Source organism: Suncus etruscus, chromosome 2 (genome assembly GCF_024139225.1).
Source record: "Suncus etruscus isolate mSunEtr1 chromosome 2, mSunEtr1.pri.cur, whole genome shotgun sequence".
NCBI lineage: Eukaryota > Metazoa > Chordata > Mammalia > Eulipotyphla > Soricidae > Suncus > Suncus etruscus.
This window is the reverse complement of record NC_064849.1, coordinates 64,610,458-64,635,274: the sequence shown is the minus strand read 5'-3', so window position 1 is coordinate 64,635,274 and position 24,817 is coordinate 64,610,458. Positions and strand designations below refer to the sequence as shown.

Genomic DNA, 24,817 nt, shown 5'->3' with positions numbered 1-24,817 from the left:
AAATTTGGACTTCTGAGGCTAAGTCAGCACAGAAGGCAGCCTGGGGCAGAACCTGTAGAAAAGCCAACATTCAATAGTGGGGTAAAGACCCAGGAGCCTGAAAAAGAAGCTGGTGGAGGAGAAATCCAGAGGAAAATCTAGACCACAGAATCAAATGAGGGGGTTATTAAAGAACAGAAGGACAAGGTCTAGGCAGTGCTGTTGCCTTTAGGGATGTAGGAGTTATGCACAACTAGCTGACAGCATCTTAGGTGGGGCTTGTGAAGTCAGAGTTGACTTAAGGGTGGACTTTGGGAGCACAGTGATTTAGCTATGTCAATATTTGGAGCTGACGCAGACTAACTCTCTGGCTTTTAGCTTTAAGAATTTGGAGTCTATTTTATTGCCGAAGAAAAGGAGTTAGCCAGAGGGAGAAGCTGGATGTGTAGACAGGAGCTAGGGAGGGAGGGAGAGAGAGAGAGAGAGAGAGAGAGAGAGAGAGAGAGAGAGAGAGAGAGAGAGAGAGAGAGAGAGAGAGAGAGAGAGAGAGAGAGAGAGAGAGAGAGAAAGGAGAGAGAGAAAGGAGAGAGAGGAGAGAGAAAGAGAGAAAGGAGAGAGAGGAGAGGAGAGAGAGGAGAGAGAGGAGAGAGAGAAGAGAGAAGAGAGAGAGAGAGAGAGAGATGGAAGTGGGATTGCCTGACCTGTGGGTAAAAAAAGTAGTCAATTTTGCAGAAGAAGGCATGCGTGTTCTACTGGGTCAGGCAGACAGAAGTGGATGCGAGGAAGAAAAAGGTGAGTTTGTCATTGTGGAGCTGGGAAGGGATCCTGCCTTGAGTCTGTCTTTCAGTGAGGCAGAAAGCAAGGCCAGCTATACTGGCAGAGGTGATAAAGGAGAAAAGGGGTTTTGGTGGGTTCCAGAAGATGAGGAAAGCTGATGAAAGAAACCACAGAGCTGCCCAAGTCTGGAGAGATAGCTCCAAAGGCTTTACATGCAGCTTTACATGAGCTTTACATGCAGGAGTCCTTTTTTTTTTTGGGTGGGGTGGTCACACCCAGCAGCACTCAGGGGTTCCTCCTGGCAGGCTCGGGGACCATATGAGATGCTGGGATTCGAACCACTGTCCTTCTGCATGAAAGGCAAACGTCCTACCTTCATGCTATCTCTCCGGCCCCAAGGAGGCCCTTTTCAATCTTAGTATTATATGATCCCTCACCACATAATTCCCCCAGCCCCATCCAGAACAAATAGGAGTTGCTCCTAAACATGAATGGGTAAAACCTAAAAATCAAAACCCAAACCCAAACAACAACAACCACCAAAGAACTGCTTAGGAGGGCAAAGAACTGCTCTGGAAACCAGGCAAGTCTCTGGTTTTAGATCTCATTTAGATTCTTCACATAAGCTGCCAAGTGTGTCCAGAGAAGATGGACAGCGGGTCTTATTCTTAGCGTCCTTAAACCCTGAGGTAGTTTCTACCTGGAGGAACTTTAACCACCATTTCTGATTCATTGATTGCTTAATTTAACTACTTCAGAAAGCAAGTTTAAGTAAAAATTGTCTAAACGAAATGTATTTTGTATAACCAACAAATGTTTAAACACTTTTTTGTCTAACAAGCAAGCCAAAAGTTCTCTGTTTTAGAAATTAAGTTACTTAAGCATTAATCCCAAACTTAAGTTTTGCTACACAATTCAAGAGAATCATCAGTATATCAGCTTTGCTAAATGCATCGAACATTTTAGTAAGATAAACACACACATTAAAGGATGACAGAATGAATTGCATCTAATTTAATCCTGTAATTAAATAATTGGTTTTAATTTTTATTTGAAAATTTTCTTCTTATTTTTGGTGTTAGGATCAAACACAGGGCTTTCTACAGGGAAGATAAGTGCTCTGCTGATGAGATACATCCCTGGCCCCCTATAAGGATATTTTAGATTTGAACTTCTCTGGGTTTATTGATTGATTGATTGATTGATTATCTATTGCTTACCTATCTATCTATTTATCTATTTAGTTTTTGGGACATACTCAGAAATGCTGAGAGGTTACTCTTAGCTCTGTACTCGAGAATTACTCCTGGTGATGCTCTGGGGATATATGGTATGCTGGTGAACCGAACCAAGTCTACTGCATGCAAAATAAGCCCCTACCCACTATTCTATCACTTTGGCTCTATGGGTTAAGATTTTTTATTTTTTTAAAATTTTTTTTTTTGCCACACCCATTTGATGCTCGGGGGTTACTCCTGGCTAAGCGCTCAGAAATTGCCCCTGGCTTGGGGGAACCATATGGAACGCCGGGGGGATTGAACTGCGGTCCTTCCTTGCCTAGCGCTTGCAAGGCAGACACCTTACCTCTAGTGCCACCTCGCCGCCCCCCCCCACCCCCGGGTTAAGAATTTTTGCTTTGTTTTTGGGCCACACCCAGCTGCACTCAGGGCTTAATTCTGGCTCTGTGCTCAGAAATCACTTCTGGCAGGCTTGGAGAACCCTATGGAATGCCAGGGATCAAAACTGGGTCAAGCGCTAGAGAGATAGCACAGTGGTAGGACATTTGCTTTGCAAGCAACCGATCCAGAACGAATGGTGGTTCAAATCCCGGCATCCCCATATGGTCCTCCCCCCACTCCCCACACCCCCGTGCCTGCCAGGAGTAATTTCTTTTTGTTTGTTTGTTTGGTTTAGTTTTTGTTTTTTGGGCCACACCCGGTGACACTCAGGTGCTACTCCTTGCTATACGCTCAGAAATTGCTTGGCTTGGGGACCATATGGGAAACCGGGGGATAAAACCACGCTCTGTCCTAGGTTAGTGCTTGCAAGGCAGATACCTTACTGCTAGTGCCACTGCTCCGGGCCCCTTGCCAGAAGTGATTTCTGAGCACAGAGCCAGGAGTAACCCCTGAGTGCTGCAGGTCAGCAAGGCAAACGTCCTACCTGCTATACTATTGCTCCAGCCATGGGTTAAGATTTTTACATTTGAGGATTTTGAAGAACATTATCTTTGTCCAGGAAAAATTTGGATTATGAAGTTTTGGTTGGGATCTGGAAACTGGTTTATCTTCTAAGATGGTTAAAATTAGAGTCAATAGGAGCCAGAGAGATAGTATAGCAGGTATGGCCCTTACCTTGCATTCCTGGATTCCACCCCATCATTCCATATGGTCCCCTGAGCCTTCAGGAGCCTTCCTGAGTGCAGAGCAGGAATAACCCCTGAGCATCACAGAGTGTGACACCAAATCAAAACAAAACAAAAAAATTATAGTCATTATTTAGCTGTTATAACAAGGAACTTTTCAAACTCACACCTTTTCCATATATCTGATCTAGTGTGTGATTGGATACCTTTTTTTTTTAAACAAAGTTGGTTTTAATAAATATGTAATTTAGATGATAGACCATAAAATAGAGAGATTATTCTGGATTGTTTAGGTCAATCAAATCACTACCCTTAAAATCAGAAACTTTGGAGCTGAAATAAAAGTTAGAAACATGGGAGAAAGGAAGGTCAGAAAGGCTCAAAGTGCAATGCTTGAAGGCCTGATATTGTTGGCTCAGAAACAGACTTTTACTCTGATTTTACTGACTACAAGGAAATTAATCCTAAAAGAGCCTAGAAGTGTATTCCTCCCTTTCTGTAAGCAAAGCAACTTTGTTTACATCCTGATTTTGACTTGTTGAAACTGAGCAGAGGACCAGGCATGCTTGCAAAATTTCTGATCTACAGAAATTATGGGACAATGATCTGATACAGTTTTTGATGCAAAGTTGGTAGTTATCTGTTAACACAGTCATAGACTGCCAACATATTAACTTTATACAGTTATTTATAATTTTACCTACTCCATTTATACTTCTTTCTTTTCCTTTTTGTGCTCAGGGCTTACTCCTGACTGGCTCTGTACTCAGGGATTAGTCCTGGCAGTGTTCAGGGAACCATAGGAGGTGCTAGGGACTGAACTCAAGATGGTCATATGCAAGGCACATGCTTTATTCACTATTCTACTTCTTTGTCCACTATTTGTATTCTCAAAAGCTTCTAGGTATTTTCCCTAATACCTATTGTCTTTTTATTCTTTTTTGTTTGTTTTGCTTTTAAAACATTCCTGAGCATATACCCAGCTGCACTCAGGAATTACTCCTGGCAGACTCAAGGAACTATATGGGATGCAGGGATCAAACTGGAGTTGGTCATGTGCTAGGCAAACACCCTACTCCTATTCTATCACCTGGCCTGTCCTTTTATTTTTTTTATATACATATAATACTTGCATTTTGGCTGAAATGACTGCCTGGATTAGAATTATTTCCTAGCCTCTTTCTCTGACCAGGTGAGACTAAATTATAGTCAATGGGATGCAAACAGAAATTTTGGATGTTTGCAGAAATTTTAAAGGAAACAGTAGTGTCCTATTTTCTTTCCTTCTCCCTAGAAATATATAAGTCTGATGTAATGGGTAGAACAAAGGCAGTCAGTCATATTGGATCATGACATAGCATGAAGAGGCAGACCAGCAAGAAGAGGAAGAGGTTGTGATGATCATAGACTGCCATACTCAATTGAAGAGATAATATAGCTGGCAAGACACTGGCCTTGAACACAGCCAATCTTCATTTGATCCCTGGCACTGTAGATGGCCCCCTGAGCACATCAGGAGTGACCTCTGCACACAAAACCAGGAATAAGCCCTGAGTATTGCTGGGTGTGGCAAAAACAAAAACAAAAACAAAAACAAAAAAAAAAACAAAACCAAAAAAAAAAAAACCACCCAACAACAATGTGTCCCTTCTCCCAATTAAAAAAAAAAAGCCACCCATTTCAGGACTCTTCTTGGAGGTGAAAAATAGTGCTCAGGGGCTACTCCTCACTGTGTCTAATGGTCTTTCCTAGTTGTGTTTAGGGGACTACTTGGTGCCAGGGATCAAACCATGGTTAGCTACATGCAAGGCAAGAGTCTTCGCCGTTGTATCATTTTGTTATCAGAATTCTATTTGCAGATCCTTCTATATGACCAAGAAATAATCTCCTAACAACTGAGAATGTGGCTCATTGGGACAGTATCTGCCTTATATGTATGAAGCCATGGGTTCTATTCCTGGTTTTGCAACATCAACAAACCAAACAAAGGCGTTACTTTGGATTTTTGTAGCTGCGATCTCATGTCTAGGAAGGTTATATTAAGGCTTTCTTTCCTAAGAGATGAAGACCCAGTTTGATCAGTGAACTGTTATCTTTTGGAGTTTTGATTGATTGATTGATCATCTTGTAATATACTGTTGGACTCTCTTTCCACCTAGTTGTTCTATATCAGTCTATTTCATTCTTGGTACAGTTCCAATGTTTTCTAGAATTACTCACAGCTCTCAGAATCTACTCCTCCATAATTAAACAAAGAAAAATAAGTGTATCTTATAATAAAATACCCACTATATATATTCCTCTAATCAAAATTAAGATACCATTTAAAATTTACTCTTCACTTTGTATGTTAAACCCCTTTAGCACAATGTAAAGTGACTCTTTCCTGTCTGAATATCATTTGTTGGGATTTTTAAATATTTACTTTGCTCCATTAACTGTCCCCCCATTTTTTTGGCCACATCCGGTAACACTCAGGGGTTACTCCTGGCTGGCTATGCTCTCAGAAATTGCTCCTGGCTTGGAGGACCATATGGGACGCCGGGAGATTGAACGGAGGTCTGTTTTAGGCTAGTGCAGGCAAGGCCTTACCACTTGTGCCACCACTGTCCCCATTGATGCTTAAGTTGTCATAGTATGTTAAATGGACTTTTCTAAAATTAATTCATTGCAATTTTGTCTTATCCGCTTTAAAACATATCCTTGCCATTTTTGTTGTTGTTTTGGGCCATACCTTGTGGTGATCAAGGCTTACTGATAGCTCAGAGATCACTTCTTTTTTTTGTTTTTTTGGTCACACCCAGCAGTGCTCAGAAGTTACTCCTGGCTCTACGCTCAGAAATCGCTCCTGACAGGCTCAGGGGACCATATACAATGCCGGGATTTGAACCACCAGCCTTCTGCATGCAAGGCAAACACCTTGCCTCCATGCTATCTCTCTGGCCCCTAGAGATCACTTCTGGCGGGGCTTGAGAGACCATAGTTTCTGAATTGAACCTGGGTCAGTTGTTTGCAATGCAAACACCCTACGTGCTGTCCTATTTCTCCACCTCCTAGGCAGGAGTCCTCAAACTTTTTAAACAGGGGGCCAGTTCACTGTCCCTCAGACCATTGGAGGGTCTGACTATAGTAAAAACAAAACTTATGAACGAATTCTTCTTTTTTTATGAACGAATTCTTATGTACACTGCATATACCTTATTTTGCAATGAAGAAACAAAACAGATACAAATACAATATGTGGCCCGAGGGCCATAGTTTGAGGACCACTGTTAGAGTATCCTTGCATTTATCATCAATATGTTTTTGTTTGTTTTTTTCTTTTTGGGCCATACCCAGTGTCGCACAGGGGTTACTCTTGGCTCTGCACTAAGAAATTGCTCCTGGCAGGCTAGATAGACCATATGGGATGCCTGGAATTGAACCATTGTCTGTCATGGTTGGCTGCATGCAAGGCAAACACTCTACCACTGTGTTATTTCTCCGGTCCTCATCAATATGTTTTAAACCCCAAGTTATTAGACCTGGTGCTATTTTCCAGGGAACTTGGAGTCTTTTTATGTTTGTTTGTTTTTGGGCCACACCCCGCAGTGCTCAGTGGTTACTTCTGGCATGGTGCTCAGAAATTACTCCTGACAGGCTCAGAGGACCATAAAAGATGCTGGTTGGCCACATACAAGGCAAACACCCTACCCACTGTGCTATCACTCTGCCCCCCAGGAGTCATTTTAAAGATGAATGAGATTTGAGGCAAAGATCCAGGTAATAAGTATGCATAAAAGATTTTTCTTTTTCTTTCTTTTATTGGTGGGGGACGGTTTGGGGTTACTCCTGGCTCTGCATTTAAAAGTTGCTCCTGGCATGCTGGGTGACCATATGGGATATCGGGGATCAAACCTGAGTTGGTGGCATACAAGGCAAATACCCTACTGCTGTGTTATTTCTGTGTTATTGCTCCAGCCCCCAAGATTTTTCTTTCAGTGATGCTTGAAAAATGAATTCCTTTGAAAATCACAAATTTAATATGATATTTTCTGTTGGACACAAATCTAATTTTATTGTGGCTACACCTGGCAGAGTTCAGGGGCTATTCCTGGCTCTGTACCCAAGAGTGACCTGAACTCTGGTGGTGCTTGGGGGACCATATGTGGTGCAGGGGCGTCAAACCAGGGTCATTTACATGCAAAGCAAGCACCTTAATCTCATGCTACCTCTCCAACTCCAAACCTAGGTTTTAAAATTTTACCTAGTATTATCTTTTGCATATGTCTTCTCTACTACTTACATGTCTATATCCTGTAGTCCCTGATCCAACTGTAATTGTAATGGCGTCTTCAATGATTTTGTGTCTCATTGACCATCATTCTCCAGTTACTTTATTAATATATTTCTCCATGCTGGGCTAAGGGAACAGTGAGTGAGGCAAGACATACACAGACATACACATAGTTTATAATACTGGCTAAGAAAATGAAGAAGGGTCTCCAAAGGAATAGGGAGTTTGGGAAGGCAGATAAAATGGCACAAATCAGAAAAGAGGAGATGTTGGTCTGGAAGAGGAACAGTGAAGACAGGTGTGTGTGTGTGTGTGTGTGTGTGTGTGTGTGTGTGTGTGTGAGACTGGGGAATGGAGATTAAAGCTTATAAGACAATGAGAGCATTGAAAGATGGCTATGCTGCATGAGTGGAGAGCTATACTTGACCATGCGGGGCTTACCACTCTCTGAGCTGGCCAAGAAAGCCCTGTACACTTGTTCTTGGCCAGAGCACACACGCTCACCTCATGTCACAGGCAAACTAGGGACCTGGCACAGATGGACACCTGAGTACCCTGCCAGCTGGCTGCTCCAATCACATAAAACCTTCATCCTCTTCTCAGGCTGGGTGTGTGTCTCCTTCCTACTTCTCAGCCACCATTTTCGCAGGACTTTGTGGCCACCCCCATGGGCTGTTTGCCTGTGGCTGGGTCTTCTGCTAGATCCCTACCTTGCTGGTATCAGCTTAGGATTGTGCTGTGGCAGATCCCTGATGCTGGCACTCCTCACTGGAGGGGGCCTGCCAGGTCAGCTGAGGCTGGTCCATCTGGGAAACTGTGGGGGGGCTCATCAGGCCACCAGTGCCACCTGTCCCCAAATAACACTGCACAGGAAACTGGGGATGGGAGAGAGCCAGAGGAGCAGAGCCTGCAAAGCTGCACACCTTCCCTGTTGATACCTATACTCCAGGGGTGCAGTACAAAGAATTGGAGGCTAGAGGGATGTGTGTGTGTGTGTGTGTGTGTGTGTGTGTGTGTGTTTTGAAGCTGGACCAGGTCCTATTACAGATCTATTCTTTCTTCATCTTGGGCACTTGGCACAGGGTCCCATGCAAGATGGCTGAATACAGGCAGCTAGGGGAATTTCTGTCCCAAAGATCCTGCTTTTGGGGCAGTAGAGGGCGAAGGTCAGGGCTCTGTCCTTGATCGGCCGGAGTTCAGAGCGGGAAGATGAGAAAGCCAGAGAAACTGGAGTATTTCCAGCCCCCCAGAAGATTTCCCCTCCGCAGGCGCAGTGACACCCGATCCCCTGGGTCCAGGGGCAAGAGAACGGAGCTGGTGGCTGCCTCCCGGGTCACATCGGGGTCATTGGCAAAGGCAGAGATGACGGGCCAGGTATTCAACATCAGGCTCACCTGCGAAGGGAAGCCCAATTTGCACCTTGGGGCCGAAACAGTGCCTCAGGAACCCACTCCCCCCAAGGCTTCCTCTTCCTTTCAGTCCAAGATGGACTCTCGGGGGATGTGGGGGTGTGAGGATGCAAGGGAATCTGTTAAGTTGGGACAAGGAGGGGTGGAGGCCAAGTATGTGTGGGAGGGGGCATCAGGCAGTGGGGCTGAGGGGCAACTGGCTGCCACGGGGAGTCACATTAAATCAGGGACTCGAACATTCCAAACTTCTGCTAGATGAGCCCTTTCCTCTTGGTTCACCCAAACACAGAACAAGGGAGCCTGCAACCATAGGAACCTAGACTGTTGAGCAAATCTTAGCCCTCTTCCTTTTCCTCCTGAATTGAGCAGAATCTTAGCTCTCTCCTTCCTGAGTCCAGGAGTTCAGACACCAAAGGCATGAGTCCCTCTGCTGAGCCAAGCCCTCCTTTCCCGGCAGAGATGGGGACAGGGCACAGTGAGGTCACCTGGACAGTCTGGCGGTTGTACACCTTCACCACGTGGAAACGGAAGCTGTAGACACCCCGGACAGGGGCCACGAAGGAGCCAGAAGCCCGGTCGAAGCCGCCGCCTTCATTAACTAGGACCTGGGGGAGCAGAGTCTGCTGAGGGGGGCTTGGGACGGAACCAGGGAGGATGGGGAAGAAAAAGTGGCAAGCAGGAACTATAGGAGGAATGTAGGGATTCAAAAGGAAGATGAGAGGCCAGGAGGGCTATAGGGCTGCATGGAAGGGAATGGCAGTGGTGCTGGGAGCCACGGTTGTCCGGCCAATGGCAGGTCCTGCAGGGCCAGTGTTACCTGATCGAAGTAGATGGCCCCGATGGTGCCGTTGCCAGTATCCCCTGCAGGCTCATGGTGGTGGCTCCGGACCGCAGCAAAGGCTACTCTTCCAGGTGGTGCCTCTCCCAGGGCTGCTCCCCCGGGACCCCCAGCGATAGCTCGTCCGGGCTCACAGACCACCAGGCACTCACCCTCCAGAAGGACGGGTTCTGTGCCCTCCTGGGCCCACCCAGCCCCCAGGGCCAGGAGCATCAGTGCCATGGGCAGAATTGGCTTAAGCATGGCTGAGTGGCTCTGGGGTCTGGTGCTTCTCTTCCTGCTGGTCTCTTCCAGCTTCTGGCACCCTGCTCCTCACTCCTTTCTTTGGAGTTCGCTCCCTCCAAATCTCCCTTCAGATCTCCTCCTCTCCATACTGTTCTGTGCCCTGTAGCTTTCCAACCACTTGCCGCCTGAGGCCACTGCAGCTCCCGCCTCCTTGGCAAGGCACAAGTGACAGCAAGTGGGTTCTGGGAGGGACAGAAGGGATGACACAGTCAAGTAGGAGGATTCTAGCCAGAACACCAGAGCAGTTCCTAGGCCGGGTAAGAAGAAGACTGGAACTGGGCGGGCGGCACAGAGAAAGTGGTTGTGTGCACCTCAGACAGCCCTACAGTCCATCTCCCCTCTCCTAGAAGAAAGGGGGTGTCTGCACTGCTGCAGAAAAAGGGTGCCCTACTCTTTCCCCACTGTCGATTTTGTTGGAAAGCGCTGGAGATGACAGTGTTGTTTCCTTTCGTACTGGGTCTTGCATTTCTTCCACGAAGGGGCCGCATTGCATTCAGCCTTAGGAGGCCGTCACCCCGCCCCCGTCGAGGGGACGCCCAGGCTGCCTGGGGAGGGGAGGAGGATGGCCGGGCAGCCTTGGGGAGGGGCCCGGTCGACTCCACCCCGCATCTGGCCAGGAAGTGACTTAAAAAACACACACACACAACAAAACATACACCTCCAGGCTCCCAGGCACTCAAACGCAACTGGACTTGTGGGGTCCCGCTGGGCGAGAAACCTAGATCGAGGGCCCCACCCTCCCGGCCGAGCGGGGCCCCGCGCGCTGCACCGAGGTCGGGTAGGCGCCCCGTGCGCGCAGGGGTCCCGGGGACCGGGCGCGCGGCCTGAGTGCGTGGGGGCCGGTGGGAGGGACCAGAGGCGGGAAATGGTGGCCCTGGGACCCCGGGCTGCCGCCCATCTTAGCCTGGGCGGGGATTTCCCCCACGGCGCCGTCTGGCCGCCGGAGGAGGCAGAGTCCACCCAGGAGATGGCGCGTGCGCGTGCGCTCCGGGCCGCCCCTCCGGCCTAGGAGGGGGCCCCTCGCTCCACCCCAACTTTCGGTGCTGGGTCTCCGTTGGCGAAAGGCCAGATGGCTGTGCCCGACCGACGGCGCCGGACTCGGGGCTCCGAGACCCCGACGTGCCCCGGCCGAGATGAGGGTGGCCTGCGGGCTTGCTGAGCTCCCCGGCCACCGTGGGGGCCGGGACCTGTGGATCGCCGGAGTCGGCCCCGCGCTCAGGCCGTGAGTGGGGCGCACGAGGGACCCCCAGCTACTTTCCCCCCCTGCAGGCCCGGCTGGCCCCGCAGCCATGCCGACCTACGGGGCTGCCTTTGCGCCCCCCGACCGCTTCGCCGTGTCTGCGGAGGCTGAGGCTAAGGTGCGGGAGCAACAGCCCCAAGTGCAGCGCATCTTCCGCGTGAGCATGAGCGTCCTCCCCAAGGACTGCCCGGAGAACCCTCACATCTGGCTGCAGCTGGAGGGTTCCAAGGAGAACGTCGGCAGGGCCAAGGTGAATGCGCCATCCAGGCTGTGCCCGCCTCTCCACTCCGCTCCCTGACCCTTCTAGGGGATTCCTGAGCAGAAGAGGGCGGGGTTGGAGGGGGGGGGGCTTAGGTTTAACCTGCTTTCTCTATTTGTATTTGGAGTTTTGGTTCCATTTCTAGTGTAAAGATTCAGGAAATCACGCACCTAGAAGGAAAACACACACACACACACACACAATCACGCACCTAGAAGGAAAATACACACACACACACACACACACACACAAAATCACGCACCTAGAAGGAAAACACACACACTACTCTCTCTGTCTCTGTCTCTGTGTGTCTCAGACTCTCTGTCTCTGTGACTGTCTCAGTCTCTCTGTTTCAGTCTCTCTGTCTCTGTCTCTCTCTCTCTCTCTCTCCAGATCGTGATTTTGGTTTCATTTCCTGTGTAAACAACCAGGAGATCACGCACCTAGAAGGAATACTCTCTCTCCCTTTCTCTTTCTCCCCCACTCGATTGTGAATTCATCCAGTGTAGAGACCCAGGAGATCACGCACCCAGAAGGAACTCTCTCTCTCTCTCTCTCTCTCTCTCTCTCTCTCTCTCTCTCTCTCTCCCCCCTCTTTCTTTCTCTCCTCTCTCTCCTCTCTCTCTCCCCTCTTTCTTTCTCTCCTCTCTCTCCTCTCTCTCTCCCCTCTTTCTTTCTCTCCTCTCTCTCCTCTCTCCCCTCTTTCTTTCTCTCCTCTCTCTCTCCTCTCTCTCTCTCCTCTCTCTCTCTCTCTCTCTCTCTCTCTCTCTCTCTCTCTCTCTCTCTCTCACTTTCTCACTCTTGAGATCCTGATTTCATCCAGGTCCGCACCCCCGCCTTGCCCTTTGGGAGAAGTGCACAATTTGAGTGTGGAATGTGGAAACTACATCACTTCCTCTGACTTAAGCCTGGGATTCTAGAACAGCAACGCCCCTGTGGTCCTTGTGACCTGGGTTTCAGTTTCCTTATCTGTACAGCATGAACAGCAGCATCTACTACCTTGAGTTTACAGTGGGTGAGATAAGGAACATGGAGCCCGAATTCAGTAAATAAGGGTGATCAAGATGGAAACAGACCATCTGTGCACACGTAGCAGCCCCTTGAACATAGCGGGGGGTGGGGGGGAGGTGGGGATGTGGGTGCACCAGTTCTCACAGGTGAGAAATCTGCCCAGTTTAACTGCAGGGCCCCTTGAGATGTGAGGGGAATTTGATCTGAGGACCCCTGAGTATAGTTGGCCCTTACACGTTGATTCAGTCGGACTCTGTCACTTTGGTTAGTTGAAATCCAGAATGTGCATACAAATGAACCAGTAGTTCAAGAATTGACTCGCAATCTCTGAGAGTCAGGTTTGTAACAATTTCTTAGAATAGTATCTTAAATGGAACCAAGTCATATGTACAAAGGGAAAGTGAATTTCTTGCTTCCCTTTCCAGGCACTGGGGGTGGGATTTGGGTATGTGTGTGTAAGTCTATGGTTTTGCCCTGAGAACAGTAGTAGGAGGGAGGCATTCCCAAGCCCCTTAGGACCCAGCGGTTTCCCTTCCTTTTTGTCTCTTTCTAGGAGTTCCTCAAGGGCCTCTGCAGCCCAGAGCTGCAGAATGAACTCTACTACCCACCTGAACTGCACTGCATCTTCCTGGGAGCTCAGGGCTTCTTCCTTGAGTGCCTGGCCTGGAGCACAGCTGCCCACCTGGTGCCTGGCGCACCTGGCTCACTGAGGGTCAGCGGCCTGACTGAGGCCTTTGTCATGGTTCAGAGCCGAGTGGAGGGGCTGGTGGAGCGGCTGAGCTGGGACCTTTGGCCTGGGCCATCCCCTGACACCCCTCAGTATGCTGCAGTGCTGAGGGACTTCTCTGCACTAATTCAGCCACGGGCAGATGCCCACAGAGAGGCCTTGCTTCAGCTGCCCCTGGCTGTCCAGGAGGAACTGCTGAGCCTGGCGCAGGAGGCATCCAAGGGGCAGGGACCCCGTGCTTCTCCCTTCTTGGAACTGGGAAGCCCAGGAGTGCTTGGTGCTCACTCCCCAGGAGTCAGAGCTCCCCTGAAAGCAAGTGGGGATTCTCTGGACATTGGGCTTCCAGGGCAGCGAGAAGGATGGGCAGTGGAGAAGGAGCAAGGGAACCAGGAGATCATCAAGGGAATCATGGGCTGGAAAGAGCAGTGTGGGGAAGAGGCCCAGGGGAGGGATGGGGGGTTCAGGTCCCATTCAGCGTTATCCCTGAAAGGGAAGGCCATGGGGAAGGAAGGTGTGCCCGTGGAGGGGGGTGCGGTCTGTGTCCAGGCTGAGCCCCCTGGTGCCCCTGGGCCCTGTCTGAGGGCAGCTCAGCCCCGGGGACCTTCTGTCCGCCAGCGGCTGCACACTGAAAAAACTGCATCTCCCAGAGTAACCAGCCCTTCACCAGCCCTCGAACCTCTGTGGCATACTGCAGACCAAGGGGGCCAAGGGGACTGGGGAGATAGGCAGCAGAGTGGGCTTCCAGTTAAGGGATCTCCCTCGAAAGGCACCAGAGGGAGCAACTTGGTGACTGGCACTCAGCGCTTCCAGGAGGCCTTGCAGAGCCCCTTCACCCTTTGCCTTGCTAATGTGCCCGGCCAGCCGAACCTCCGCCATATTGTCATCGATGGCAGCAATGTGGCCATGGTGTGAGTGTGGGGCTATAAGTGGGGAGAGGGGAGGGGAGGAAGTTCATCTTGCTGAGACTGGAGGCCTTGGGGCCCCTACTATGGTTCCCCCCACCCCTGGTGTGGCTGATACTTATTGCTTCCCTCCACCCCGAACAGCCATGGTCTTCAGCACTACTTCTCCAGCCGGGGCATTGCCATTGCTGTGCAGTACTTCTGGGACCGGGGTCATCGGGACATAACTGTGTTTGTGCCTCAGTGGCGCTTCAGTAAGGATTCGAAAGTCAGAGGTAAGTTGGGCATCCTCCTGACTTCAGGATCCTCTGCTTCCCCCTGGAGGATTATGCCCACCCATGTTTCTTCCTTTCTCCAGAGGGGCATTTCCTGCAAAAGCTGTACTCTCTCAGCCTGCTCTCTCTCACTCCCTCCCGAGTCGTGGAAGGCAAGAGGATTTCCTCCTATGATGACAGGTAACTTTCTCTCCTGTGTATTCTCTGCCTGCCAAAGATGAGGGAACAGCCAGCAGTCCCTTTCCTCCTTTCCCTCACTCAGCAGCCTGTGTGATTGGATAGGTCGAACCTGCCTTGCAGGATAGATGATACAGACCAGAGACCACAGTGTTTGTCCATTAATCATTTGCCAAATGAAATGAAGGCTTGTCTAGAAAAGTGCCCCATTGTCTAGAAAATGCTGGTTTAATGAAAAGATGAGAGAGCTGATGACATCAAGAGCTGACAAATGCTTTCTTACAACCTGTGTCCAAACATGTACAGAAATTGCCTTGACATTCTGAGAAAACTAGAGTAAATGCTCAAAATAAGTCAGATGGGGCCAGAGAGATAGTACGGTGAGCAGGGCCAGAGAGGGGCCAGATGGGGCCAGAGATATAGAACAGTGAGTGTATGTATATGACTTACCGTACATGCAGCTGACCTGGATTCAAACCCTGGTACCACATATGGTCCCTGACTCTCTGATTGATCCCTGAGCACTGGGCCTGGACAGCACTGGGAGTAGTCCTAAAACAAAAAAGTCGATGTAGAGTCAGAATTTATACACAATAAGACTAAACAAAATGGTATCAGAGAAAAACAAATGCCTCGGGGATTTACAATTTAAGATGGTCTTTGAGCCCCAGGGTGCACTGACTCATTGATTGTGTCTTTGTATCCATTTCTTTTTCTTTTTTTTTTTGGTTTTTGGGTCACAACTGGTGATGCTCAGGGGTTACTCCTGGCTATGCGTTCAGAAATTGCTCCTGGCTTGGGGGAAGTGGGGGTGGGGCTGTGCAGAGCCGAGGTCTGTCCTAGGCTAGCATGGGCTTGCACCACCGCTCTGGCCCCATTTCTAAGCAACTTCTCTGTTCTAGGCTTCTCTTCTTTTCATTCAATTCTCCTGGTGAATTGAAGATCAGACATATGCCTGTCTCAGTGGGATGCTAGGCAAGAGGGTGGTGCCACTGATTAACTTTCATGAATCCAACTGGGTGTAGTGGAGTCTTGTCTCTTAACCTGCAGGTAGATACGGAGACTGTCTAGCAAAGGTTACTAAGTGGCAAAGGGAAAATGTGAACTTGGAGTTGCCAGTTGGTTTCAATGAAAAGCACAGGGTCCTTTCCCTTCCCAGGATACATATATGGAGTGGGAAGTCAACAAGTTTTCAAGGTCATTACCACCCCCATTTTACAACTATAAGTTCCATATTTACTAGAATTTCAGTTCCAAGTAAGACTGATTTCCAAACCATAGTGATGAGACATTTGATCTTTTCAAATACTTAACTTTTATTCACTCTCTAGAAAGTAAGTAGGATTCTATAAAAGATCATTTATTCTATCACCACCTCCATGCTATTCTTTTTTTTCTTTTTTTTTTTTTAGATTTCAGATATTATGGAACCTTCTTTCCACACTAACACTGACACCAATCAGAACTAAAGATCAAGTTGATTGCACTGCATTTTGTTGTTGTTGTTGTTCTGGGGTTACTCCTGGCTCTGTGTTCAGAAATCTCTCCTGGCAGGCTTGGGGAACCATATGTGATGTTGGGATCGAACCTGGGTCAGCTGTGTGCAAGGCAACCACCCTACCTGCAGTGCTATCGCTCTGGCCTGATTGTACGGAACTTTATTGTTTGTACATTTATTCATTTATTTATGTATTCATTTATTGTACTTTTTGAGTACAATCATTGATGGCTGGGGGCACTCCTGGCTCTGTGCTCTGTGCAGGGATGGAAACCTGGCCTCCTATAGCAAAACCTGCACTTATCCCTTTGAACTCTGTCTCTGACTCCTGTAATGATTTTCAGTGCATATGTCTGTGTGGTTGTATAGGTTTGTTAGACAGCTCAGTATCTGAACTTCCACAGTTTCAATTAGTAAGCACAGGCCTACTGAACATTGCAGAATAATATATGATAGTATGTGACAATAGTAAAATATATTCAGCTTGAAATTACCTTTGTCTACTATAGCACATAGACACAAACACACAGCTATGCAATCACACACACTACCTTAATTTGTTTCCCAGACAGACATTCACAACCAGAATCCTTCACATCTAATCCTGAGAACCATTTACCTTTGATACCAGATACCATGCTGGCTTGCGAATGCCAGCTACCCACTTACTATGGGCTGTGTGGCTGAATGGTAGCAGGAATGCTGGGAATTGGGGAGGATCTGGTTCTTGACTTCAAAAGCCAAAAAACCTATAAATCAAACTCTTCAGAAACTTCAGAGAAAGGGAGCTGCCACTTGTGCCTAGGGTGTAGTGAGAAGGGAAGCATGTGTTAGTTTTTTGTTGACTGAGAGGGACATGGGCCAGTGAGTCAAGTTTTTTAAACTTAGTTTTTAAACCTATTTGAAAAAAAAGCTCAACCCCTGTCTTATAGACTTGCTTGTTCTGTGGAATGAGTATGACTGAAATGGGCCCCAAGCATCTTTTCAGAAGTTTTTCTAGTCATTTTGTCCATCGGGTGTGGCAGCCATGTCCAGCTGGAGAAATCTGGAAACCAGACAGTACAAGGCTTGTTTAGACAACAGTGTCAGCTGATCATTGGTTTTGGCAGGAGTTGAGAGTTTATTAGGGAACAAGGGGAGAAATAAGGTCATTAGGATAGTTGGAGCTGGATTCTAGAAAACTTCCAGGCTAAAGACTAAAGGCTGTGCACTTTATTCTGTAGAGGAAGAGCAAGAATGGAAGTGTGTAGGGGAAGAGCAGACTCTCGCAGGAGTGTGGTTGATGGCTGGGGCCAGGGGACCTACTTACTGGGAGGCAAAGCAACTGTAATAGCCAAATAACTAAGATGGCAATGGTGGGAGTGGAAAGGAAAGGATTCATGTGGAAGACTTGGAAGGAAGAACATGGTAGATTTCTGACTGGTTGCTGGAGTAGGGTGAAAGAAGACAGAGCTAGATTGTCCTCTGCTGCCAACAGATCACAGTATTAAATGGAGGGGATAGTGGTGTGTGAGGGGATGCTGTGAGAAAATGTGGGGCTTTGTCTTTGTTCTCTAACACATGGCATCTGAATCCAATCACTTAATTGGTGGCTGGGTCTGGAGGTGTGGGCCTCCCAATCCCCAGCGAAAATGCCAGTGGTAGAGACATCCTCTGGGGTTGGGGTCTCGAGCCTCCCAGTATGGCTGCCATACTTTTGCAACAGATTCATGGTGAAGCTGGCTGAAGAGACCAATGGCATCATTGTCTCCAATGACCAGTTCCGGGACCTGGCAGAGGAGTCTGACAAGTGGATGGCGATCATCAGAGAGCGGTGAGGATGTCTTTGAGCATCCTTCTTTGTACCTGGCTCTGCCTGCCACCAGCTCTAGGACCCTGGGAAGGGGTTGATGTGGTCCTGAGGGATGGTAGTGGGCAGTTTCTGGTGGCAGCATTCTCGGCAGCCTGGGAAGAGGGCTGGGGCTCTGCCCATGACAACACATTCTCTTGTGCCCGTCTAGCCTGCTGCCCTTCACTTTCGTGGGCAATCTCTTCATGGTCCCTGATGACCCCTTAGGGCGAAATGGCCCCACCCTGGAGGATTTCCTGAAGAAGCCAGTCAGGTAATGGGCCACACTCTTATAAGGCAGAAGTCCTGGCTCTCACCCAAGGAGCCCTGTGGACCTGAACATTTAGGGAAATGGTGACAAGCCTCGGTCAGCTTTAACTCCTACTTCCAACTGCCTTGGGCATAACTTTTTTTTTTGGGGGGGGGAAGGGTTATACCCAGTGGCGCTCGGAGGTTCCTCTTGGCTCTACGCTTAGAAATCGCTCCTGGCAGGCTCGGGGACCATATGGGATACCGGGATTCGAACCATCATCCTTCTGCATGCACTACCTCCATGCTATATCTCCGGCTCCCCTTGGGCATAACTTTTACCTCTGGCCAGCAAGTCCTGTCAGGACATGCTGGTGGCTAGGAAAGTTCCTATTTCCTCTACTCATTATGTCTGATGGAATCATGTGGGAATTGGTTACTTTTACGTAAAACCAGTTGTTGTTGGGACACTACATTGCATCGCTGAGTGATTTCATTTATTAGACTAGAACCAGGTCCCTATGGGCAGCAACACTTTTCTTGATTCCAGGGAATTTCGACTTTTCGCTTTCAGAAGTGGGCTGGAGGGCTAGAGTGACAGTTCTGGAACAGGGTGTTTACCCTGTACGCGTTTGAGCTGTGTTTGATATATGCTGCCCTGGTTCTATACCCTTATGCTTCCCCAAGCGCCACCAGAAGGGATCCCCGTGTGCTGCTGTTTGTGGCCCCAAAACAAAAATAAGATAAGTGGGTTGACAGTGCCACCCAGAGGTCAGTGTGGGGGACTACTGGATTGCTGCTCCCAGGTACCTCAATGCCTTCTGACCTTTCCCCTTGCTCATCAACTTTTTCTGTTCTCCCTGCTTCTTCCCAGGAAGCAGAAGTCTGCTAAGGCTCAGAATCCTTCCAGGAGCAAAACAGAACATGGTCCTCAGTGGCAGGAGAAAGAAGAGGTAAAAGGCAATGGTGGCATCCGGAAGAACCGGGAGACTGAGCGGCTCAGGAGGCTGCTGTTGGAGGTGTTTTTGGGCCAGGATCACAAGGTGGACTTCGTCCTGCAGCGGGAGCCCTATTGTCGGGACATCAACCAGCTCTCTGAGGCACTGCTCAGTCTTAATTTCTGAACACCCCCTGTACTGGTCCTGCCCTGTGCCACTGGACCATACCCACAATGGCTCTGACTGATGGTTTGCCTGAGGAGCACCCTGGCCTGGCTGAGAAATGCTTTGCCTGGTCCTGACTCTGAGACAATGGTTCTGAAGCCCTCACCCTGTCTGTTCACTTTCCCCACACTATGCTGCACAGGAGAATGCATAGATGTGGGACACTCAGGCTCAGTCCTGGGATCAGGGCTCCTTAAAGGGACCTCATGTCCTCTTCAGGCAGGGCCTCTCCTAGCTCACAGGAGGCGCTACTGAGCTTATCTCCCCACCTTGCCTCTGCATGGGCTTTTCTATGGGGATGGTTCATTGGGGCTGTCAGAAAGACCAGACCCTGGAGATTAAGACTGGGTGCTCTTTCATGCTAAGTGGGATGGAGGCAAGGTGGGCAGTGGGTACTGAACCTTTCTTCCTGCTGGCTGTGGCTTGACTGCATCAAGGCCTTAGCCAGAGTTCTTGGAATAGGCTGGGCAGGCTTACGCCCTGAATGGTTGGCATCCCGGGACCTGAGGTGGCTGATGGTGGTAAAGGTGGAAGGAGACTTGGCTTCTGGTCTTCACTCTACCTGCCTGTCACGGACCTTGACTGAGTTGTATGGCCTGCTTTTCTGTGTCAAGGTTAGGAGTATGTTCATCTGTTGGGAGGAGACATGGAGAGCATGGAGGGAAGCTTGTTGGAAGAGAGGTAAATAGACCTGTCTCAGGTGTATCTGTCTGTGGCTGCACCGACTCCCAAACCCAAACCTTGCTTCCAGAAAACCAGTGGGCTTCAGTTCCCAGGGCCTGTACCAAGATTTTAATGCTGCATCCTCATGCCCTATCGTGGCTGCATATATCCTCAGTATAATCCTCATTTTAATGTGCCCTGTCATGGCTGCGGCCCACTGGGGCCACCTCCCAGATCCACATATATGAAATAGTCAGTTAAGGGTGACTATTTGTATTACCAAAATACTCTCAGGGTTCCTACCAATGGCAGCTTTCCTATCGCACTCACATGTTTACAGATGAAGGGTCTGAAAGTCCCTGCTTAAATGCGCTTGTTGGTTTGTGTGCTGAGTCTTTGTCAAACCCATGAAACCATGCTCTGCAGTGATATCAATGTGACCTAACCCTAGCATTTCCTCTATGGGACACCGCTGATGCATAAATTGAGACCCTCTTCTGCTGTGTGTGAATGGGGATGGGAGGGTTGAGAGATGTACTGCAATGAACCAGTTATCTGGAAAATAAAAACTCAGGCATATAAGTCATTGGCTGGCCAACTCCCAGACTAACAGCTATTAGTTCCGGACACCATATACTACAGGTCATGGACTCTCATCTGCAGAGAGAACTGTGTTTGGTTATTATTAGTTCATTAGTTTCTACACACCCACCCATTGGGTGATATTAGAAATCCTTCCTTTTAAGTAGCACCAAGCATTCTGACTTGTCTTTGGGACAGTAACTTCCTAACAGTAATCCTGGAGTTAATCTGCTCTAAGAGTCTGAACCTTGACGGAGTGGGTCAGGTGCCCAGGACACATTACCCTTTTCAGTCTCTGCCCAGGTGACCTGTGCAGCATTGGAAGTAGGATATGGCCACTCCAGCAGTTGGCCTGACAAGCAGGAGAGGATCCTTTTCACGGATGGCACTGAGCAGTGGGTTAAACTGAGCTGGGCTGAGGACAGGCCAAATAAGGAGATGACAGATTGAGACACCCCCTCTTACCCTCCAAATACATATTACAACTCACATTGGGGGTCTAGGGCAGTGATGGCTAACCTTTTTGAGCCCGAGTGCCCAAACTGCCACACAATGACCAGTCCTCCCAAGGGCCAGTCTGGCCCTGTTGCCAGGTGAGCTGCAAAGCAGACACCGGTACACTCGCCTCCCACCTCGGCATATCTTTTAATTGTGGACCTTTCCTCGTGCCAGCTACAAGGCCTTTGTGTGCCACCGCTGGCACGTGTGCCATAGGTTTGCCATTGAGGGTCTAGGAGAACTACTGGTCATTATGGGATTGAAAGCAGGGTAGATAAATGGGGAAAGGGTCTTGGAAGAATACTCAGCATGTGATTCCTCAGGGTGGTTTATAAGTTCCCTGCTCCTTTTGTTCTCAAGGCCAGTGGGGATACAGTAGGTGGATTATGTTCTGCCTTGGAGTGCTGGATCCTGGCTGACAGTAACCAGGGCCAGTTCAGAGCAGGAGGCTTCTTAGGCATCTGGCTTGTCTGTTGGGAGATGAGGAATAGTGCTAAAGTCTGATACTTTTCTGACTCAAGATTCAGGGGTGGACGGAAGGGGCACATGGGGCCTCCTCCTTCTATCCCTTTCTATATGACTTTGGACAAGCAAGGACATAGGGCTGCCGCCTTGCCTTTGTCTCCCAGTTTCTTTCATCAGAACTTTGTGGAACCCTCCCCCCCTCATTTATTTCCATCTTTTGGGGTGATGAAGCAAAGGGAGATATTGCCCAGTATAACTTTCAGAACCCCATGTAGGGGAAAGAGTAGTAGAGGGCAGCATTCCTCGAAATAAATCTCAGAGGATCTTGGCCAAAGAGAAGAGCCAGAGTTAGAGAAGTAACTGACTTTTATTGCTCCTACTACAGGGAAGGGAATTCTCCACAGTACACAGAGAAGCGAGTAGGAGCAGACATGGAGGGAAACAGACATGGAGGGAAACCAAGCCTGGAGATTCTTTTACGAGGAGTGGAAGAGGTTAAGGCTTTAACTCATCTGAAAGTGACCCTGAGACGGGGGCAGTCTCAGTGAAGAAACTGGGAGTAGGGTTTGGGGCAGAGGTGTTTCTAAAAAGCTGAGACTTTCAGGTCACTAGTACAATAGTACCAGAGATTTATTCAGGCTCTAACCAGGTGGCTTCAGCAGAGGAAGGAGCCTCCCTTACTCCATCCAGTGCAGAGTCTCCTCTTAGGCTACAATTTCCTGCAAGGCAGCTCTGAGTTCAGGGAAGGAATACTTATAGCCCGAAGCCAGTGTCCGCCGAGGAACCACTTTCTGGCCCTCCAGAAGCATGATGGCCCGATCTTTCCCAAACACGGCTTGCACCACAGGGCTAGGGAGAGGGATGAAGGCTGGGCGTCCCAGCACGGCTCCCAAGGACTGGGCAAACTCAGCATTGGTAGTGGTAGACGCTGGGGCTACTCCGTTGAGGACTCCCTGCACGTGGTTTGCTTCCAGGGCAAGGGTCAGGATTCCAGCCAAATCCCCGATGTGAATCCAGGGGAAGAACTGCTGGCCAGAGCCAATGGGTCCCCCCAGGCCCAGGCGGAAGGGTAGCAGCATGTGACTAATGGCACCACCACCTCGGCCCAGGACAACCCCTAGGGTGGGAGAGATGAATGGTAGAGGTCTCTCAACCCAGAGATTGCCCTACTGGATCCTTTTCTTCTCCTTCAATCTCTCCCCCACCTAAGTTCTGTACCAGAGCTCAGGGGAGGTTCTCAGGGATGTCCCAGTCTCCCATCTGGCCAGAAGTTGTGGCACCCCCTACTTCTCATAAGCTCAGCTATCCTGATCCTCTCAGCCGCTAGCTAGAGATGATGGTTCACTCATGCTGGTCTTAGTTCCAGTCACTGATTCTCACCTGAGCGCACCACGACTTGGCGCGTAGCATTTCCAGGAAGCCTGGCTGCAGCTTCCCATTTGGTGACGAGGTTTGAGAAAAAGTCAAAATTCCCTCCCGGGCTGTCCTCATCGTACTCTGCAGTCAGGCTGGGCTGGTAGTAAGCTGTGGGGAACAGCCTTGTTTGTTCAGCTGCCCTGGGCCTGGCCTTACCCTTGTCATTGGAAAACTGTGCCAGTGAAATTTCCAGTGAGGTGATCTGTGCCTTCCTTGGAGGAGCACTTAGGTATGGTCCTATGCTAGGAGAATGAGGTTATGACCGAAGATTTGGGTACCAGGTTACCCAAGTGTTCACCTTTTCCATCAATGATGAACTGATTTTGGCAGGTTCTGTGACCTCTCTGTGCAGAATCTCTACCATTTTCAAATGGAGACAATAGCAGTATCTACCTCACTGGCTTTCATGAGGATTAAATAATGAAACATGGGTCGCTTACAATGGTGGCAGATGTACAGTGGGGTGGCAATTATTTGGTTCTCAGAAGAAAATAGGAGAACCTGGAACTCTATTCCTACAAAATTGTGCTGTGAAAAGCTAGGCACTTGGCATAGGTGGAATTCTGCTGGGCAATGTCCCCCCCAAACCCCTCCACACACACTTTTCTCAGGCCTCCCTTTCTGTGGGAAAGCATCCAAAAGCCAGGCAAAACCAGAATGACCCAGGATGCCCCTATACTCTACAGCACTGCTGTAGCGGGGAAGGCAGAAAAAAACAGTTACCCCTCAGTGGGCATTTCCTTGCTTTTGAGCATTACTGGAATTTCTGTGATGTTGGCATACCTACACCTGTCACCAAGACCCAGGCCTGGGGCGGCTGCTGGGCCTTGGTAATGGCCTGAGTCAGAATCTGGGTGGTCGTCAGGCGGCTGTTGAGAACTTCTTTTTGGAAGGCTTCATTCCACCTGCAGTAGGAAGGGGATGGAGCATAAACACTGAACACACCAGACACATGTCCCTCTTTCTCCATGCATTTTAAAACCACTGCTTTGTGGCATCTCTGCTGCCCAAGGACAAGGCTGGGCCTTTTGGGCATCCCAAGGTCAACCTGCGGGGCGGAGGTAAGGGCATGAGGATCCCCCCCAGGCTCTGAAATCTGTTCGCAAGGTCCTAGGTACCCGTCTGACCTCCGCAGGGGGTTGAGGATGTTCTCCCCAGCTAGGTTGACAGCGGCATCGCAGGGGGGCAGCCCAGAGGAGGTGAGCTCTTCCTTCGGAACAGGAGAAAGGGCACAGTGCTCGAGAAGGCCCACAGCAAGCAAGACACCCCTCTCCGCCCCAGCTCCAGCTCCTGGGGTTCCACTTACCCACGTGATGCGACCCGGTCCCGGTTTTCGGGAGACCAGCGTCACCTCGTGGCCCCGGGCTTTCAGGAGCTGCGTGAGGGCTGTCCCCACGAAGCCCGTGCCGCCCCCTGGTGGGAAAATAGGGGGTGTTTATCCTCCCGGGCCATCTTGCTTTGGAGCCATCCCATGCAACTAACATTTGTCCCATGCAGAGGTGACACGGGTCACAGGGCTGCAGGGCGAACGTTCGGCTCCTGCTGTGCAAATTGCAAAGGTCAAGCGCAGCTTGCTCGTGTACGGGACCGAGCATCTCCCTTCCAAACCGCCTCCCACATCTCAGCCCCAAGTTCAATGAACTTCCTAAGGAACCCGCCTCTCGACCTCCCCTTTCAGCCTCCCTCACCCACAAGCACCCGCATTGCGAGCGATCAGGGCCTGATGCGCATGCGGAAGAGATGTCTCCAGCTTCCCTCCGCTGCTCCGCCCCCTGGTTTGTTAGGCGTCACGTCCACCGCTCTGCGCATGCGTTCTTTGTGTTTTACGCTCCCGGGGCGAGGCGGCCCCAATTGGGATTGGGCGTGGCTCTGCCTTGCGACCCGGAAGAAATCCTAGAAAAGGACGCGCGTTTCCGGGCCTGGCTTGAAGTGGGG

General features: G+C 49.5%; 3 protein-coding genes across 3 annotated transcripts; 1 reads left to right on the top strand and 2 right to left on the bottom strand.

Moving 5' to 3' along the window:
• Nucleotides 1-8,593: 8,593 nt before the first annotated feature.
• CBLN3 (cerebellin 3 precursor) lies at nucleotides 8,594-9,999 on the bottom strand. The gene is made up of 3 exons (XM_049768217.1): nucleotides 9,624-9,999; nucleotides 9,292-9,411; nucleotides 8,594-8,791 (listed from the first exon to the last, which is right to left on the bottom strand). Exons 1-3 carry the CDS (start codon nucleotides 9,885-9,887, stop codon nucleotides 8,594-8,596), a joined length of 582 nt encoding a protein of 193 aa, XP_049624174.1. The 5' UTR covers nucleotides 9,888-9,999.
• Nucleotides 10,000-10,588: 589 nt separating this feature from the next.
• Nucleotides 10,589-19,817, top strand: KHNYN (KH and NYN domain containing). The gene is made up of 8 exons (XM_049768204.1): nucleotides 10,589-10,702; nucleotides 11,199-11,419; nucleotides 12,993-14,074; nucleotides 14,213-14,343; nucleotides 14,427-14,523; nucleotides 17,724-17,831; nucleotides 18,019-18,120; nucleotides 18,970-19,817. The coding sequence occupies exons 2-8, from the start codon at nucleotides 11,219-11,221 to the stop codon at nucleotides 19,217-19,219; spliced, it is 1,971 nt and encodes a 656-aa protein (XP_049624161.1). The 5' UTR covers nucleotides 10,589-10,702; nucleotides 11,199-11,218; the 3' UTR covers nucleotides 19,220-19,817.
• A 2,217-nt stretch (nucleotides 19,818-22,034) lies between these two features.
• Nucleotides 22,035-24,686, bottom strand: SDR39U1 (short chain dehydrogenase/reductase family 39U member 1). Its single transcript, XM_049768210.1, has 6 exons — nucleotides 24,571-24,686; nucleotides 24,189-24,295; nucleotides 24,010-24,092; nucleotides 23,666-23,787; nucleotides 22,847-22,990; nucleotides 22,035-22,583 (listed from the first exon to the last, which is right to left on the bottom strand). The coding sequence occupies exons 1-6, from the start codon at nucleotides 24,584-24,586 to the stop codon at nucleotides 22,171-22,173; spliced, it is 885 nt and encodes a 294-aa protein (XP_049624167.1). The 5' UTR covers nucleotides 24,587-24,686; the 3' UTR covers nucleotides 22,035-22,170.
• Nucleotides 24,687-24,817: the final 131 nt, after the last annotated feature.